Here is a 19,366-nt window from a genome sequence, read left to right as displayed (position 1 = left end):
AATACAGTAATGGGCAAAGATCAAACACTGCAACAGTACTAGCCAACACTTAATAATTTAGTCCAGGTCAGGATCATTTCTATACGTCAGAGCACATCCAGTACAGGAACTAGCTAGGATTTAGAGGGTGGGTGTGTTTGTGATTTTCTTATTCATCTCTAAACACACCTGAGCTCTGTTTGCAAAGTCCTCAGAAAACAAGACCTAGCAGTGTACATAAAGAGGTAATCACCCAAGGAACACCGCTTCTCAAAGTCATCCACAATAAAGAAAACAATTATTCAGACATAATGAACCAAGAATCTACATAACGGACCCCCCCCCCCCCCCCCCCCCAACATTCAGAAATTGCATAACGTGCACTTCACTACAAACACAAAAAGTTAATAGCTATAAAATTACAAAAACAGTACCTTGTCAATATAATCTAACTAGCCGTAACTGGTAAAATATTTGCAGCAGCATGCATATCTCTTCTCCCTTCGCCTTCACATCTCAGGTCTCTCACCAGCCTTCCAACAATACCTGCCTTGTGGAGTGCATTAAATGGAGGCGCTGAATCCCCTGGTAGCCACATAAACTGAGAACAACCAAGACTAGAAGATGTTTTAGGTCTGCAAATTAAAAAAAGGAGTAGTAGCCTAACAGTGCAATGAGCAAATTGCTCATTGCACTATTAGGCTACTACTCCTTTTTTTAATTTGCAGACCTAAAACATCTTCTAGTCTTGGTGGTTCTCAGTATATGTGGATGTGAAGACGAAGGGAGAAGAGATATGCATGCTGCTGCAAATATTTTACCAGTTACGGCTAGTTAGATTATATTGACAAGGTACTGTTTTTGTAATTTTATAGCTATTAACTTTTTGTGTTTGTAGTGAAGTGCACGTTATGCAATTTCTGAATGTTAACACTCCACTTGCCCCAGGGACAAAAATTAGGGCCCTAATGGTTAGTGCAGCAGGCTTTGATGCTGGTGACCTGGGTTCGATTGCCACTGCAGCTTCTTGTGACTTTGGGCAAGTCACTTAACCCTCCATTGCCTCAGGTACAAAAACTTACGATTGTGAGCCCTCTAGGGACAGAGAAAGTACCTGCTTATAATGTGTACAGTGCTGTGTACATCTAGTAGTGCTACAGAAACTATTAGTAATATTACTAAGCCGTGCTATCCACGTAGATGCCCATAATTCTAGTAAACAGGGCCTTTAGACTGTGAGCACTATAAACACAGAGAAAGGACCTGTATGTAATATGTAAACCACTTTGGTTGTACCACAAGTATATCAAGAATCTAATTAAAAAAAAAAAATAGCCTAGTGTCCAGATACATAAACTGAAACTGCAAACCACTATGTACAAGAACAACCCGGAACATAGCAAAGTTCACTGGCATAGACAATGAGGTTGTCTCTTTTATCACTCTTTCTAAGCATGTACTACATTTGAACACACAGGACCAGTTCTGAGGGTACTAGTGGGTGCGGAGCACCCCTAATATTGAGCAAGCTCCTGTTTCCAGAGAGAGCTCATTTGTATTGCATTTGGCACCCCCCCCCCCCCCCAATTATTTTGAAATTTTGGCAACTATGGTGGAATGCATGACATCTAACAGAAACTATATCAGTTCTAAACTACTGAGTTATTCTTTGAGTTTTTAGGCAGAGTCCTGACTTGTGAACTTGTACCAAGCAGTGGCGTACCAAGGGGGGGGGGGGCGGTCCGCGCGCCGGTCAGCATCGTTCATTTCCATGCTCCCTCTGCCCCGGAACAGGAACCTGGGGGGAGGGGGTTCGCGCTGCACGGGGGGGGGGAGGGGGGGAGACGCTGCACCCGGGGGGGCGGGGCGCATCGGCGATCCGCCCCCCGGGTGTCAGCGCCCCTTGGAACGCCACTGGTACCAAGAGTTGATTAAAGACATGGTAACTGGCCCTTAATGCTAAATATAAAAGAAAGACTCCAAGAACAATTCAAACGGATGGCAACACATCCTAACTGTGCATCTCAACCATATTCACCAAACATAGTTAATTAGCAAATGTATTTTCACATAGTACCGAGTGTCCCTGCTTTACCTGTGGATATACAGGCTTCTCAAATCCACCCTCATTCACCATTATATAAGATCTCTCACATAAGCTCTTTAAATGTTAACTAACAAAGCAAAAATGTGTGCCGTGCTAGCAATAAAAGATGGAAAGTGAAATTATCCTGATTCCTTGTGCATGAGAAACTCGCAAAAAAAAAAAGGGTACAAGCCACCAGTCTCATGAGCTCACACTAGACCTAAATTAAGAAACACTGGAGCCCTTTTACTAAGGTGCACCGAAAAATGGCCTGCGCTGGTGCATGTTTTGGATGTATGCGGGTCCATTTTTCAATGCGAATGCAAAAAAGGATGTGCGGCAAAATTAAAATCTGCTGCTCACTGACTTAGCGGTAAGGTCTCACGAGTTAATTAGGTGGTAATCGTCAGCACGCATATATTGCCAATTACCACTACGTAAAAGCCATGCAGTAGAAAATTTCTACCACGTTTTGGACATGTGTCAAAAATGAAATTACCGCCTGGGGCACACAGTAGTCAGGCAGTCGTTCCAATTTGACGTAGGCGCCTACGCGCCTTAGTAAAAGGGCCCCACTATTCGAAATCTCGAACCGGCTTCTGCTGCTGTGGATCGGTTGCTTTCATGGTTTAACCCTCAGCACCCTAGCTTTAACGCTGTACTGTAAAACCTCCTCCAGCCAGGATAGCAGTCAATAACCACGTCTGAGAAATCATACCTTGTCCCTATGACTACTTACCCAACAGCAACTTTACGCCACTGTCTGGATGGGGCAACAATGACAGCATCCCATGTGGAAGCCAGGACCTGCTCGATGGAAGGCGCCCCCTGGAGGTGGTGCAGAGAGGCAGACAAGAACCCTAATGCTGATTCGGGTAACTCCGGGCCCTGGTAAACAAGAAACCCCACCGACAGTGCACAGAGAGCCACGCAGAGCGCCCTGTACCACATGACAGGGGTAGAAAGATTAGGGAGGAGATATTAATAAAATGCAAGAATACAACTTAAAATTTATAAAAAGAAAGCAAGCAAGCCTTGCTGTTTCTACTGCAAGATAATTTCTCGCTGCCTTTTCACATGAGTCAACAAAGTAGCCGAGCACAGAGTAACAATGAAGCGTTACGACAGAAAAATGCAGCAATCCTCTTCAGGCTTTCCACGGCACAGATAAAACGAAACCCGGCACGCAGCCCGCGCGTGACCACTCAAACACCATCCCACTTCCGACGTTTACGTAAGACGAGACCTACAACGCACAGTGAGTGACTTGAGAACCATCCGAGACCAAGGAGGTTAGATGAGAGATTGAGAACAGGAGCCGGCATGACGTCAAAAACCTAAAGCCAATTTGGGTTAATCTCGCTTTCCCATCCTCCACGCAGCCGTCATCCGCATTCACCCATAACAAAGCAAGCAAACCTGTGGGCTTTTCTATCCACGTTGCCGTTCTTTATTGTTGGTAGTATTTTTATTTGATCATCTCACTTATATTTTCAAACATGCCTTCTGCAGCATAGGCTGTACTACACAGAGGAAGTCTGTTAGAGCAGTAATTAGTTCTACATTGAAAATCATTGTGTCATTTGGAGGTGCTGGTTATAGGTACTTTCTATTCGAGCAGAAATGTTTCACCTAGTAAAGGGCCACCAAAACAGACATTATGTTATCACAATCAGGTGCTTAACAATAAGACTTGCTATTTATAAGTACAATTTAAAAAAGAACATTCATTAGGTTGAAACTTGGGAGCATTTAACATCTTTTTTTTTTCCTGTGCCTACAAAAGATGGCATGTGGAAAGTGCTTCTTTTGTTCTGTGGAACACAGCGGTATATTATAAAAATGCACTTGCCTTTTTTATTACTACTATTTCATAGCAGAGTTTAAAAAAGGTTTGGACGGCTTCCTAAAGGAAAAGTCCTTAGACCATTATTACATTGGACTTGGGGAAAATCCATTATTTCTGGGATAAGCAGTATAAATTTAGTACTTTTGGGGGATCTTGCCAGGTATTTGTGGCCTGGATTGGCCACTGTTGGAAACAGACCTAACGAGCCATGTGAACTTCATGCTACAAAACGGACTTTTCCCAAAAGAAAAAGGAAAAATCTTACTCACCCCAGTTCCTAAAGATACAAAGAAAAGCACGAGTGAAATAACCAACTACAGGCCAGTAGCATCCATACCACTAATAACCAAAATAACCGAAGGAATGGTAACCAAACAACTCACAAACTATCTAAACAAACACTCAATACTGTATGACGCCCAATCAGGATTCCGGTCAAATCATAGCACAGAAACAGTATTAGTCACCCTTATGACTAGATTTAAACAAATAATTGCAACTGGCAACAATATACTCCTCCTGCAATTTGACATGTCAAGTGCCTTCGATATGGTTGACCACGGAATCCTATTACACATACTCGAATACTTTGGCATTGGAGGAAATGTCCTGAATTGGTTCGAATGGTTCCTAACCCAACGTTCGTATCAAGTCACATCAAATTCGACCACGTCTAAGGCATGGACACCTGAATGTGGAGTACCACAAGGATCATCTCTCTCACCAACCATTTTCAACCTAATGATGATCCCTCTGGCAAAACTCCTATCAAACCATAACCTCAACCCATATATATACGCTGATGATGTGACAAATACATCCCCTTCAAACAAGACATTAACGAAATCTTCAATGAAATCAATCAAAGCCTACACATCATGAACACATGGGCAGATGCATTTCGTCTGAAATTAAACGCAGAAAAAACTCAATGCCTGATACTCACCTCCCAATACAACACAAAAGAATTCACAGCTATAAACACACCAAACCTGAACCTTCAAATCTCAGAAACGCTAAAAATCCTTGGAATCACTATTGACCGCCACCTAACGCTCGAAACTCACGCTAACATAGGGTTACCATATGGCTCCAGAAAAAGGAGGACGGATTGAGCCAGCCGGGTTTTACTTCCATTGCTTTCCATTGAAAGCAATGGAAGTAAAAACCCGGCTGGCTTAATTACTTCCATTGAAAGCAATGGAAGTAAAACCCGGCTGGCTCAATCCGTCCTCCTTTTTCTGGAGCCATATGGTAACCCTACGCTAACAACACAACTAAAAAGATGTTTTACAGCATGTGGAAACTGAAAAGGATAAGACCATACTTCCCAAGATCCGTCTTTCGCAGCCTAGTGCAATCCCTCGTGCTCAGCCATCTGGATTACTGCAACTCGCTATACGCAGATTGCAAAGAACAAACACTGAGGAAACGTCAAACAGCCCAGAACACGGCAGCCAGACTCATCTTTGGAAAGCCAAAATATGAAAGTGCAAAACCATTACAAGAGAAACTGCACTGGCTTCCACTCAAGGAACGCGTCACTTTTAAAGTATGTACATTAGTCCACAAAATCATTCACGGCGAAGCCCCAGCCTACATGTCTGAGTTAATAGACTTACCACCCAGAAACGCCAAAAGATCATCCCGAACCTTCCTTAACCTCCACTTCCCCAATTGCAAGGGCTTGAAATACAAAGCGCTACACGCGTCAACCTTTTCTCACATGAGCACGCAGTTTTGGAATACACTGCCGCGCAACTTAAGAACAATCAACGAGCAAGCTTCCTTCCGCAGACTATTGAAGACCCATCTTTTTGAAAAAATTTACAGAAAGAACCAAAACACATAAAGCCCACACTTGCTGTTCACTAATGCATCATACATTCACCTCTGAACTCTCATTCCCGTATTATCACATCATTCATACCTTTACTCACAGAAAGATATATACCATATGTCTTCATGCCTTTTTATCGCTCTCTAAGCTCCCATTGTTTCCTTCCAAAGTTTCAATGTTTGTGTTCCATTGTTACATTCCTTAACGACACCTCAATTGTTTCGCATAACTCTGCACAATGTAATCCATAACCAATCTGTAACAAATTGTATATCCAACATCTAACCCATATTGTAAGCCACACTGAACCCGCAAAAAGGTGGGAAAATGTGGGATACAAATGCAATAAAATAAATAAATAAAATAAATAAACAGGATGCTGGGCTTGATGGACCTTTGGTCTGTCCCAGTATGGTAATACTTTTGTACTTATGTACTTATGAATAATGAGGGAAGAGCTTCCTTCATGCAGAAGTTCTGTCCAGAGTGTCAGTCTAAAAGTGCCAACATTGTCCAGTTCAGCACACTATTAACCTTCAAGTTCATACAACATTAATTATGTTCAGTGGAAAATAAATCTGTTGGCTCAGGCTGCTTGCTATGTGAATATTCAATCACTGTTTCATTATTACATATTAAGGGCATTTGTTTTAATTAATTTATCTAATCCTTACATGATTTTGCTTTTTAAACCCAAAGGTTTCCTATGATAGCATTGTGCTTATTTGAATTAGTTTTTCTGTACAAGTTTTGCTTGATTTGTCTTTATTTGAAATAAAAAAATTTAAAACATATCTTGGCAACAAGGGGCAAGGCTAGGTGGTGGAAGGGGTGGGGCTAGATAGAGACTGGGGGCCCCACCGAACTGGTCTGCACAGGGCCCTGCTAAGGTGCTGTGGGCCCTAGACATATGGGTGTAATCCCTGTCTGTGTAGTGTAGTAATCTCCAGGGTTCCACCAAGTCTAAAGAAGTGCAAAGATAGTTGATGCCCTTTGTTGGTCCCCACACATGTTAAGGGGGAAGAACGATCCATCTGAGGATTTGCTACCTGGTTGAAATCACCAGCCATGTAAAGATGGATAGTCATATCTGTCAGGGCCATTTTAACCAATTTTTGAAAAAGACATCTTCATTAATAGTAGGAGCATAGACCACAAGGAGATGAAATGCACGCTCCTGAGTCATAATTTTTAGTAAAAGGAATCTACCATATGTGTCTTTTGTAACCAAGGAGGCCTGGCAATGCAAACCTTTATGGATCAACTCCACCATCCCACCACGCCTACGTTTGGTGGAAGAATAGAAGGTCTCTCCCACTCAACCCTTACTCAATTTCCAGAGTTCCTGGTCCATCAAGCAGGTCTCTTGGAGACAAGCAATACCCACCTTGCACAATTTCAAATGAGTTAGAATTTTAGTCTGCTTGACAGGAGAGGACACACCAGAAATATTCCATGATACAATCCTGGTGGAGCCTATATGCATAGAAAGATGTCACTGTGGAACAAGTATGCAAGACCAATAAAGTCTACTGTCAGTTCCAAGCACTCAGCTTCACCCAGAACATGGAGAGAATAATCCAGCCATACACCATATGTCTAGGCGCTTAAGAGAAACAGATCATTCCATACAGACAAGAGAGGGACCTTCAAAGCTTTTTTGACAGAGACATACCACCTTTCTCGTAAAACGAACAAATATTCCATCTCCCCAAACCTGCATAGACCAATTCTAAAAAAAGACCAAACAATGTTAGAATAACCTTCCACACCCACTCCCTCCTACCCTTCCCACATTTTGTAGGCCTTGCGTGACACCCTTCATGTTGTGGAGAGAGTCAAGCCATCATGCTAGCTGAGGTTCTCCCCCCCCCCCCCCCCCCCCCCCATACTGCAGATTAGATAAATGGATGCAGAATATACACTCCTAAAGGGACACAAATTCACATGGAAGGTTGTAATAAAATGTTATTACGTAAGCTTCATGTGATCCATCATAGTCTATGAAACCACCCTTAAAGACTCACATAGAGTTGTATTTTTCAAAGCATTTAGACTTACAAAGTTCCATAGGTTTCTGTGTAACTTTGTAAGTCTGAGTGCTTTGAAAATGAGTCTAGGCAATGTAATATCTTCAGTCTGTAGAAATTAAACACAGCTGAAGAGAAAAAAAAGAAAAAAATATGATAAAGCTCACACTGGATATGTGGCTACATCATCTGGAGAAGAATATGTCACCCACCAGCCATCTCTAAAGATTCTTGTATGGCCAGGTACTGAAGTGTAAAGTGATATTTATGTGCAAAGAGTTTTGAGCATACCGTGCCAAAGGTTTAACGCTTCTTTGTAAGATCCACAGAATAGTCTTGACTTGTGGCAGCCCTTGTATGCTCCGAGTAAATCCGCTTTTGGACTGTATGAGTGGAACTTAGCCACTATGATGCGCGGCCTGGTATCTCCCATACACGATGGGCCCGTTCCAATCTAATCGGTAAAGTAAGCCCACCTCAGGCAAGTTTCCAATGTCTCGTGGAGAGACTGGTTGGGGACAGTAGGAACCCACCAAATCCTATGTTGTCACTCTGCAACCTGTTTTTTTGTTGCTGAATTGCAAGAAGTTTTGCCGTGCGTTTCAACTCTCCTGCCTGTGTCTCCGTCATATCTTCAATATCGGACATGCAACATTTATGTTCTCCAGTTCGCCAAGATATATTAGGAGTTAAGAAAGATTGGTGATTTGCTCCAAAAGCTGTTGAAACCACAGGTCTAGTGCATGCACTACTGCCTCAGTAATTTCCATAATCATTGCTGTAGAGCAGGGGATAATTCCACCATCTTGCTGCTACTCTGTCGATGCAAGCCTCTCTCTTTGCACTGCTGCTTTTGTGCCATCAAGGAGCTGCATCAGGTTATCAGTGGCGTAGCCAAGGGTGGACCCAGGCCACCCACTTTGGGCTCAGGCCTACCCAGTAGCAGCACACCTATGATGTGGCTGGCAGGGATCCCCAAGCCCCACCAGCCAAAAACTCCCAACAACTGTGCCCCCTGCATACCTTATAAATACCAGATCTTCGCCTGCAGCGAGCAGCGACTGATACATACTGTTCGCACCGGCCCCACAGGCTTCACTCTGATATATTCCCGCTTATGCGGAAACAGGAAGTTGCATCAGAGGGAAGGCTGTGGGGGCCAACATGAGCAGTGTGTATTTGCTGCTGCTCGCTGCAAATTTGCTACTTAAAAGGTATGCGGGGGAGGGGGGATGTTTGAGAGACCATATGCATGCAGGCAAGAGAGGGAGAGACTTTCAATCACGTGTGGGACAGGGCAGAGTTCTGCCCATACATGTTGGGTCCAGGTCCACCTAAAATTGGGTGTCTGGCTACACCCCTGGGTTACATACTTGTCCAAAAGGTGCCAGAAGCTATTAGTGTCCAGGTAGTGTTAAATAGATGGTCCCGGGATGCAGATAAAAATGATTTATTGGGGGATCCCAGAGTAGCCTCCGCACACACACCCGGGAGCTGCTACAGCATCACGTGATCTCATTATTTTGACATACAACAATTTGTCCCTGAAACATGCCCAAAACAGAAAAATCCATTTGTGCATCTTAAATGTAAACTTTGACAAAACAGATGAAATGAAGATGTGATTCCATGTACCCCAATGAACGGAGAGTTTAATTTTACTTCCATTTAATTTCAATATATTCCATCTTTATAAAACCAGGCTTCCCAAGGCAGATTACAACAACAATTAAGATTAACCCATCAGGAAACAAGATATCCTGACTGAAATTTGGCCATGTGTTACTACTGTATTCTATAGAACAGTGTAGAAAAATGAGCACATAATACAGAAAGTTTATTACTGCTGTTTCTATCAGCTACAATAAGTTTTTGTGCTGTTTTGGTGATTTTCAAGTGTATTTCATGATATATATCTGCATATGGGAAGCTTACAAATAAAAAAGCTGACAAATTAAAAAGAAACCCACACATAGGTAGTCATAAGCGTTTACTATCTTTATTGTCATTGTAAGCAAAAATAAAGGCATACAGTGCTGCACTGAAATCAACAATACATTACAAATAACAGAGCAAGCTCTGGAGCACTGACAAACATGCCTTGAATATAACCCTCCCACCCTTCACAGACTCCTTGAAAACTCCCCCAACTCCCCTTACATCTCCCCCCCCCCCCCCCCCCCCCAATTTCCTCCTAACAAAAAGAATGCAAAACAAAACCTCCTTGTATGAACCGCACAAGTTTGCTATTGTTTTCAATAGTGTTAGTGAATGTTTTGGAAAAACCAATATGGCAGCAAGCTTCGCCCACTAGCTTCAGCCTGTATAATGAGCTAGATAGGCTCATGCCATCTCCTGTTAATCCAACCTCCTTGCCTGACACAGCTTAGCAAACAGAAGACTGGATCCATTGCAGATGCATGTGAGCCTTCACGTCATTTCTGTAGAGATTTCCAGCTACTGTATCATAAATACAAACGTCTGTAAAACGCTGCTAGAATTGAAAATGAATCAGCACAGCGAACAGGGGTGTAGGAATATATCATTTATCACATTTTGCTTTATTAGAATGATATTTGTTAAGCAATATGACATATAACCTTTATTTTGCTACCTCGCCTCACTATAATGTTGCCAGGCTATTCCACTGATCTCCTTAGAGAAAGTAGAACCCTCCAACCAAAAACAATCTTTGCTTTAAAAAAACCTTTAGCAGGCATCCAAAGAGAGAGGAAAGGGAAGGCAAAGCAGATGTCAAATTAGCTGTAAAGCGCATAGACAGCAAGGCTGGTAATTAATACTGTGTTAGGGTGCTACCACGGAGGAGATAGGACTACCTTGAAACAGGATCAAAAATATACACATTTAACAGCACTGAAATTCAAATAACAGAGATATAATATGATGTTAGCATAAAACTAATGAAATATCTAATAAGCACACAATTAGAACATTCAAATAGCATTGCTATGATTCAAATGCTTTTCTACAATACTGCTTACCATATAGCTGAGGGGCCAAATGCATGGTACAGAGTCAATTGGGATAAATAAGTGGGTGGCTAAATCAGGATATAAGGAACTGGTCTAAATTACAGTTGGGCTCATTTTCAAAAGAAAAAAAAACATCAAAAAAGTGCATTTGGACATTTTTCTCACAAAAACATCCAAATCAGCATTTTCAAAACCTATTTTTAGACGTTTTTCTCTGAAGTCCACCAGAAGTGTGTCCAAATATCAAGAGAGAGTGTCAGGGGCCAGTGGCGTAGCTAGGTGGGGCACAGGGGGAGCAGTCGCTCCCCCAAACAGATTTTTAGAAGAGATGGCGCCTAAGTGCCAAATGCCTGCAGTGCCAATGGCTTTCTCTGCCTCCTCCCCCCTACCGTGCGAGTCTTACACCTACTTCGAGTCCTGTCTCTTCTGCCCGCTCGTGTGGTCGCTCGTTATTAAAGCCCTGAGGCGTTCTCCCTCCGACACCGGCGATTCACATAGCCAGCCTTCCCTCAGATGCGTCCCACCTCTGCGGAAGACAGGAAGTTGCATTGAGGAGGTGGGACGTGCCTGAGGAGAGGCCCTGACACTGGCAGAAGGCTGGTTATGTGAATCGCTGGTGTTGGAGGGAGAACGCCTCAGGGCTTTAAAAATGAGCGACCACTTGGATGGGCGAGAGCAGGCGGAAGAGACAGGACTCGGATTAGGTGCAAGACTCGCACCGGAGGGCAGTGAAAATCAGCACAGACGTAACATGTAGAGGGGGGAGGGGGCGGCTGTAGAAGGGAGAAAGCTGCCTAAGAAGGTTTAATAGACAGGAGTGGGACTCAGCCTATCTAGTCTGTTGTAAGCAGGCCAGGGAAGCCAGTTTGGTTAATCTGTTTCTACTTCCCCGCGCAGTTGTCACTGCCGTTCACTCGAAACAAAGCAAGCAAACTTATGAGCTACTGCATCCAACTTGTCATTTTTTATTGTTGATCCATCTGTAACAAGTTTCAGTTGGGTAGGCAGTGCCTTAAAAACTGGAGGAGAAAAATAAATAACAATTGAATATCACTAAAACAGCTTTAAAAATTAGTATAGCCGGTAGAAACCGCAGTTATAAACTATAGGTTGAGCTCATTTTCTTCACTGTTCACTGATAGGGACACAACTAGAAAGGGGGGTAAGGAGAAAGGGACACAGAGAGGGCACTACTGGAATGGGGAAGAGGAGATATGGACACAATGAGGCACTACTGGAAGGGGGGAATGGGAATATGGGGAGAAAGAGGTAATGCTGGAAAAAGGGGGAAGATGGGGACACAGGGCAATGTGTCAGGGCTCTCACCCAGTCTCTGAAATTGTGAGCCCTTGGGCTACTGCCAAGGAGTGGCAGCGGCAGGCAAATCACCCAAGCAGAAAGCAGTGCTGAACATAATAGGCAGGAACCACAGAATATAACTAGAAGAGGCTTTAATAGTAGACAGTAACAATATCCAGTAGCACAGCAAAGTCAAAGAGCAGGCAGCAAACACGGGTAATCCATAAACTAACCAGAGTCTTTTAGGCAGGCAGAAAGCAAAATCAAAGTCCAGGTCCAGGCAAAGGGTCAAACACACAGGAAACTTGCAGAGCAGGAACTCCAACGAACCAACAGGAACTCAGGATGACCTTTGATACCAAGGCAAGCAAGGCTCACAGAAGCTAATAAGCCCCTCAGCAGCTGACCCACAGCTGCAGTAAATCACCAGCCAAGTAAGGGTGCTGTTCCAGAACAAACCAGCAGAGCAAGTCTGGCAACCTGGAAAATCTGGACCAGACTCACTGAAGTCTGGAACATGGAAGACAGCAGAAAACTGTCCATAGCAGCCACCAGTTCTGGCCACCAGAGGGCAAGGAGAGCACCCACATGGAAAACAGTCACAAACGTGACACAATGTTAGAAAAAGGGAGAGATGGAGAAACCAGGAGGGCAGATATTAGAAAGGGGGGAGATAAGGAGACCAGGTAGGCTTGTGCTGAAAAAGGGAGGAGATGGGGACACAGAAATGGCAGATGCTGAACTTGGGGGTAGGATAGGGACAAGGGACACAGAAGGGAGATACTAGACAGGACAAATAGTGGTGCAGAGGAAAGAAGGCTGGTGCACTTCACGACAGAAGAAATGTCAGATGGGCAAGAGACCCTGTAAAGGCAGAAGAAACGGAGAAAAACAGAAAAGAGACAGTGGGGCCAAAGCAAATGAGAAAATAAATTATTCAAACAGTAGAAAAAGGTATTTTATTTTGAATTTGATTTTAGGAATATGACAGTATTTAAAAATGCACATCTCTGATGTCTTCAAAATAGCCATCCTGCAGGGGTCCGAGTGCACAGCTTTTGATGGGTAGAATCAGGGACTGCAAATCCCACATGAATTTGGGATGTCAGTTCACACTAGGACTGGTTGAAAAATCTCCCTTCTGGAGTTCGATCACTTGGCAGCTCTATGCACAGCAATTTCATAGTGGGGACATAAAACGATGTAGAGAAGGGGACACTGCCAACAGATGTAGAGAAGGAAAGGAAGAAGACAAGAGGCGAGAGAAGAAATGGAAAGGCCAACCTGGAAAATAATTTGTATGGCTGACTCGTGGAACATGGAAAAAAAGACTAGGACCAGCCAAATTCCTAGACAACAAAGGTAGAAGAAAATTATTTTTATTTAATACTTTGTAAGGACTGAGATGTACCTGCTTTGTAAAAGGTACATTTTTTTCTATTTTTATTTTGCAAAGTACAGGAGAAATGCATTTCTGTTTCTTTTTTTACCAGTATTGCACTGTTTATAGAGTCTGGCTTCCTTGGGCAGAGAGGAGGGGGGTCTCTATTTCAATTTTTGTTGGTTTTTTTTGTTGTTGTTGCTCTCTATTCTGTATTAGATTGGTAGCATGGAATGTTGTCACAATTTGGGTTTCCTGCCAGGTGCTTGTGACCTGGGTTGGCCACTGTTGGAAACAGGATACTGGGCTAGATGGACCATTGGTCTGACCCAGTATGGCTACTCTTATGTTATATAGATGAGGGTCTGTCCATGTTCTGCATGTGTGACTGAGGTGAAGGATTCTGCTAGCATGTAGTGTCTGTGTAACAGTGCAGCTTGTTCCAACAGTGCTGCGTAACCCTAGTAGCGCTTTAGAAATGTTAAGTAGTAGTAGTAGTAGTTTCCCAATAGTAGGTATATTGGTGCTCCAGAGCCCAGTGTAATATATATGGTACTGTCTTTTCTTAGGTAGGTTAGGGCTGTTATGGTGTGGTGAGTTTTGTGTTCTAGGGCAGTGCTTCCCAAATTGGTTCTAGAATACCACCTTGCCAGTCAGGTTTTCAGGCTATCCACAATAAATATGCATGACATTGATTTGCATATACTGCCTCCATTACATGCAAATCTTTTTCATGCAGATTCATTGTGGATAGTCTGAAAACCTGAATGGCAAGAGGGTGCTCCAGGACCACCTAGGGAAACACTTCTCTTGGTCCCACTGTAATATTTATAGCACTGCCTTTTAATATGTAGGTTACGGCTGTTATGGTGTGGTAAGTTTTCAGTATAGGTTTTGGGTGTCTTTTTGCAGGGGTTTGTGTTATTTCACAAAGTGTCTTGCCCTATTTGAATGTAGGCTGTGGGGCAAGGGCCACCTTTGGTGCCCTTTGTCACCCAAAATAAAAATGCTCAAGACTAGTGTTCTTCACATCCTGTAGAGTCACCTCACAAACAAAAGCCCATTTGATTTAAACAAGGTGTCTAGCAGTGGAAGGAATGTGTGTGCTATTCCTGAGGTGATGGTCACGATTTGAATATTTTTACTTTGTAGTTAAGAAGACAGGTTGCCTGCTCTGGCCAGTCCAGGGACCTCTTCTGCATCCTGTCTCCTTATGTAACTTACTGTTTCCTTGTAGGCAGGATGAAACGGAGACAGCCTGCATAAATCTGTGCCTGCTACAGCCCCTGAACAACAACACAGACACTGTTGTCTAGCTGATACCAACTGGCGCCTATTTTATAAAAGTCTGCTCCCCCTGAGATCAAAACCTGGCTACGCCTCTGCCAGGGGCGTGTTTAGGGTGGAACTTGGGCGTTCCTAAGACTTAGACGTTTTTCAGCCATAATGGAACAAAACAAAACCGTCCAGGACTAAAACTTAGACGTTTTGAGCTAGACCTGTTTTTATAATGAATAAAGCACAAAAAGGTGCCCTAAATAACCAGATGACCACTGAAGGGAAACGTCTAAATCATGATTTTCGAAAAGGCAAAATTGGGACGTTTTTCACTGAGTTCATCCAAATAGCAAGGGGGTATGTTTTGGGCGGAACTTGAGCAAGCTTACAATCTGGACGTTTTTCTGCAATAATAGAGCAGGAAAAAAGGTCTACATCAGAAAAGATGTATGTTTTCGTCTAGACCTGTTTCAATCACAACTAAGTCAGAAAAAATGTGCCCTATCTGACCAGTAGGCCACTGGAGTGATGAAGGTATGATCCCCCAGTGGTCAGTGACCCCCCTTCCCACATCCCCAGAGTGACAGTAGATCAGTGGCGTAGCTAGGGGGGGGCGCAGGGGGGAGCAGTTGCTCCCCTAAATGGATTTCTAAAAAAAATGGCGCCTATGCGCATGCGTTGCAGTGCTGCCTTCCTGCTTGATGAGATGCGGACTGTGGTGCCACAACTAACAGGATGTGATGGATCTCATTCTTGTCGTCGCCTGCCAGACGCCCCTGCTTTAAACAGCACCAAGTCTGTCCATCCGAGACCAAGAACAGACTGCACCGCACAGCTACAGGAAGGGAGCTGGCTAAATAACTGGCCGCTGCAGCGCTGCTGTGTGCATGGACAACCCGCGCTCTCTCTTGACGACGTTCTCCTCATCTCCTCTCCGTGTCTCCAAGCAGGACTATGGGGGCGGAGCCAGGCCAAGAGGGTCCTCCTCAGCAGGGGCGTAGCCAGACAACAGATTTTGGGTGGGCCTAGGCAAGAATTGGGTGGGCACCAAGTGTTCTCCCCCCCACTCCCCCCACAAAAAAAAAAATCTCAGCTGGTGGGAAAACGCTTCTTTCCACCTTGACAGCAGGAATGCACTGAAAACTGAGCATGCGCAGGTGCCGGTGTCGTGGAGAGTAGCGTTTTTGTTACCATCAGGGGGCAATCTTCAGCTGGCGGAGTTTGGGATTCCCACCAATTACCACTAAACATGTGCTACTGTTGGGTGGGCCTGAGCCATAAATGGGCGGGCCCTGACCCACCCAAGCCCACCTGTGGCTACACCACTGCTCCTCAGGCATGGCCACGGCACCAGGCTGTGATGTGGTGGTGTAGGCTGCAGCCATCTGTTCAGCATTTTGACTTGGAGCTGTGGCTTCAGCTGTGTGAGCTGAGCTCTTCTCTGACTGCTGCTGGCTATGGTGGGGTAAGGGACTGCATGCGCTGTGCTGGTTGGCTGACTGTGTGTATGGGGCAGGGATGGAAATTGGAAGGGTTCCACCTCTGTAGCACTAGCTGTTTCGTCTAATATCTCAGTCCGGGGGGGGGGGGGGGGTTACATAAGGCAATCAATTTACAGTCTTAATCTTCTTTGCCTATGCGGCAGGAAAATGGGGAGTGGGGGAGGAGAGAGAGAGGCACACACATACTCATACGTACACCCTTCTTCTGCCTATAAAATAAAAAAGGGAAGGGGTGGACTGGAGAGAGAAACACACTCACAACCTTCTTTTTCTTCCCCAGCCCATTAAAAATAAATAAATAAATAAAGGGGAGAGGGGGTGAGGGAGGTACACACACAGCCTTTTTTTTTCAGCCCATCAAATACAAAAAAAAAAAGAAAGGGGAGGGGTGGTGAGGCACACACACACACACTTCTTCAGCCCATAAAATAAATTTAAAAAGGGGACATGCTGTAAATACAATACACTGTGGGGGGGGGGGGGGGGGGGGGGTGCAAAGCAAAACAAGAGGGGTCATCATGGGAAGAAAGAGGGAGATTTCAGAGGTGGGGAGGGAAGCTTGGGAGACCCAGAGAGGGGGGCAGGGAAGCAAGGGGAGATGTCCAAGGAGGTTAAAGAAAACAGGAGATGGGGTGTTCCTATCTAGTCCATTATACGGACTTTAGTTCACTCAAAACAATAGCAAATGCTAAAGCAATAGCAAAAGATTATTTAAAAAAATAAATGCATGGTCTAAAGCTGTTCCAGTTGGATAGGCAGTGCCTTAAAAGGTGCAGGACAAAAGATTTTTTTTTCTTTTTTACTTACATGATAGCTTTTTAATTTATTTAAAAGCTTCCCATATGTAGATATAAATATCATGAAATAAAAATTGAACATCACTAGAACAGCTTAAAAAGTATTATAGCTGGTACAAACTGCAGTTATAATCTCAGTATTTTGTGCTCATTTTTCTATACTGTTCTATACTATACAAATGGCAAAATTTCAGTGAGAACATCCTGTTTCTTGATCTTAACTGTTCATCTTAACTGTTGCTGTAATCTGCCTGTAGGAAGCCTCCAGCCCCAACTGATAATGTTGCAGGTTTGCTGTATAGTTTGAGTAGCATATTTGCAGGTTTTTGTGATGCTTCACACAGTACAGTATCTGGCAGTGGAGGGGTTTTGTGTTGCTGTTACTGAGGGAAAGGATATCCAAATTGTACCAAGGATAGTGAAAAGAAAACTAGGCAAAAGGGAAAATGGGAGGGGAGAGCAAGGCAATCGAAATACCAAGAGATGGGCATAGCTCTCAGTAAAGAGCATAAATCCTTTGAATATTGAGCTCATAATTGGTGCTTTATATGCTGGGTTTTCTGCATTTAGAATCAGAGCCTAGGTACATTCCCCTTGGAAGATGTGCTAATCCCAGTGAGACTCCAAAGCAGCCACCAGTGTCCCCTAGGCTTGGGGCGCATTAGCAGTGCCTTGTCTTTTCCAAGAATGTCTAGTTGCACCTTCTCTGCTGTGGGATGCTATAGCCGGCCTATCCTTCTGGCACCTATTTTACAAAAGTTTGCTCCCCCAGACGTCAAAAACCTAGCTACGCCTCTGCAGTAGATACCAGGCTGTATGACAGCTCCTGATATTATGACCATTCCTAAGAAAGCAGCAAGTGGATGACCATTGCAGTGGACAGTGAACAACGGGACCCAGGGTCAATTCCCACTTTAACTCTTTCATTTCAGTAAAAATATGTGAGCCCTCCTGGAACATAGAAATACCTCTTGTACCTAAATATATAAGTGACCTGCAAGCCTGAGGGCTATTATGGTGGTAGACCTTTAGGTACAATGGGTTTTCTCTGTTCATGGACAGCTCACAATATAATATGAAGGGGTTTAGGTGGGATTTGTACCTTGGACCCTTTATGTGAAGTCCACTGCACTGACCACTAGGCTGCCCTATCTGCACTACTGGGATGTCTGTGTGGCCACTTCATTAGGGATGCTGGAAGACATCCTTATGGCTTGTTTTTCTGTTTTTACGAGGGACATTTTTTTTTTTCAAAAATGATACTTATAGATGAACTTGTTGAGCATGAAAACATCTAGCTCAAAACCATAATCAAACCAGAAGTTTAGGCATTTTTCTGGTTTGATTTTTGGCTGTGTGCTAGATGTTGGATTGAGACAGTTTTGCTAAAACATCTCAATTCAGATTTAGACGTCATATCAAAAATGCCCCTCTTCGTGTGCAATGATTACATTATGATTTAAATTAATGGGATTTAGGCCATTAAAGAGGTGACACAGAAAATTCCTTTCAATAATTTGGAATAAAAATTTGGAACAAAATTTAGTATCAGATTAGGTCTATCAAATCTTGTTTATTATTCAGAAAACAGCTGAAAACTTTATTATTTTCAGAGATTAATATGGTTTAAGTTGTAAGTTCTAATTGAGATGCTTCTTGTCTTGTAATCCTCAGTGAGTCCATTTGGAGATATGGCAGAATATAAGTTATGAATAGAAGATCTGTTGATCTGTACTACTCCCTCCTTTTCTGTATGAGCACACTCTATAAATGTCATATTTATAAATATAAGTTGGGATAGTGGGTTTTGCATGTTTGTGTATTGCTTGGTTTTCCCCCTATCAATGTTTGTTTTCCTGTATGTATTTTTGGGGTACTCCACAATTTTATGCATGCATATTGACAGACAGTTTTATAAGTGCCTGTTTTTGTATGTAAAACACTGTTCTGTGTGCAAAAAAGGGTAATAAAATTACTCTCCTCACATCCTTTTATATTTCAGCTCAGCACCTCAGCTACTTGTCCGTTTCAGCTTTGGTTTGTTCACAAAAGGCTTGAAACAGAGGAACACAGTGTTTTTCTGTGTCTCATTTACTTTTCAGTGATACTGAACACTGCAGAGGGGCAAGTTTTTCTGATTTTGGAAGAAAATGAAAGATTAATCTTCTGTAAATCATGATTTTTTTAAAAATTGCTCCTAGGATATAAATCACTTTGGATTTCATGTTGGGAAGGGGGAGGAGGCAGCATATAAGCTTGGCTCTTCACTCATGCCTTAAATGGAAGAAGTAACTAATTTGCTAGACACACACACACAAGGTGTGATGCCGGC

General features: G+C 43.3%; 1 protein-coding gene across 1 annotated transcript in view; it reads right to left on the bottom strand.

The window, feature by feature from the left end:
* ADPGK (ADP dependent glucokinase) overlaps positions 1-3,208 on the bottom strand; it is an 87,109-nt gene extending 83,901 nt beyond the window's left edge. Inside the window, exon 1 of the mRNA XM_030190367.1 lies at positions 2,805-3,208. Coding sequence (XP_030046227.1) covers positions 2,805-3,016 — 212 coding nt within the window. The 5' untranslated portion in view covers positions 3,017-3,208. The remainder of the gene's footprint in view (positions 1-2,804) is intronic.
* Between the last annotated feature and the right edge of the window lie 16,158 nt (positions 3,209-19,366).

The sequence above is a fragment of the Microcaecilia unicolor genome, chromosome 1 (assembly GCF_901765095.1).
Source record: "Microcaecilia unicolor chromosome 1, aMicUni1.1, whole genome shotgun sequence".
In the NCBI taxonomy this organism is placed as follows: domain Eukaryota; kingdom Metazoa; phylum Chordata; class Amphibia; order Gymnophiona; family Siphonopidae; genus Microcaecilia; species Microcaecilia unicolor.
Note: the sequence above shows the minus strand (reverse complement) of the source record. Positions and strands in the feature narration are given on the sequence as shown.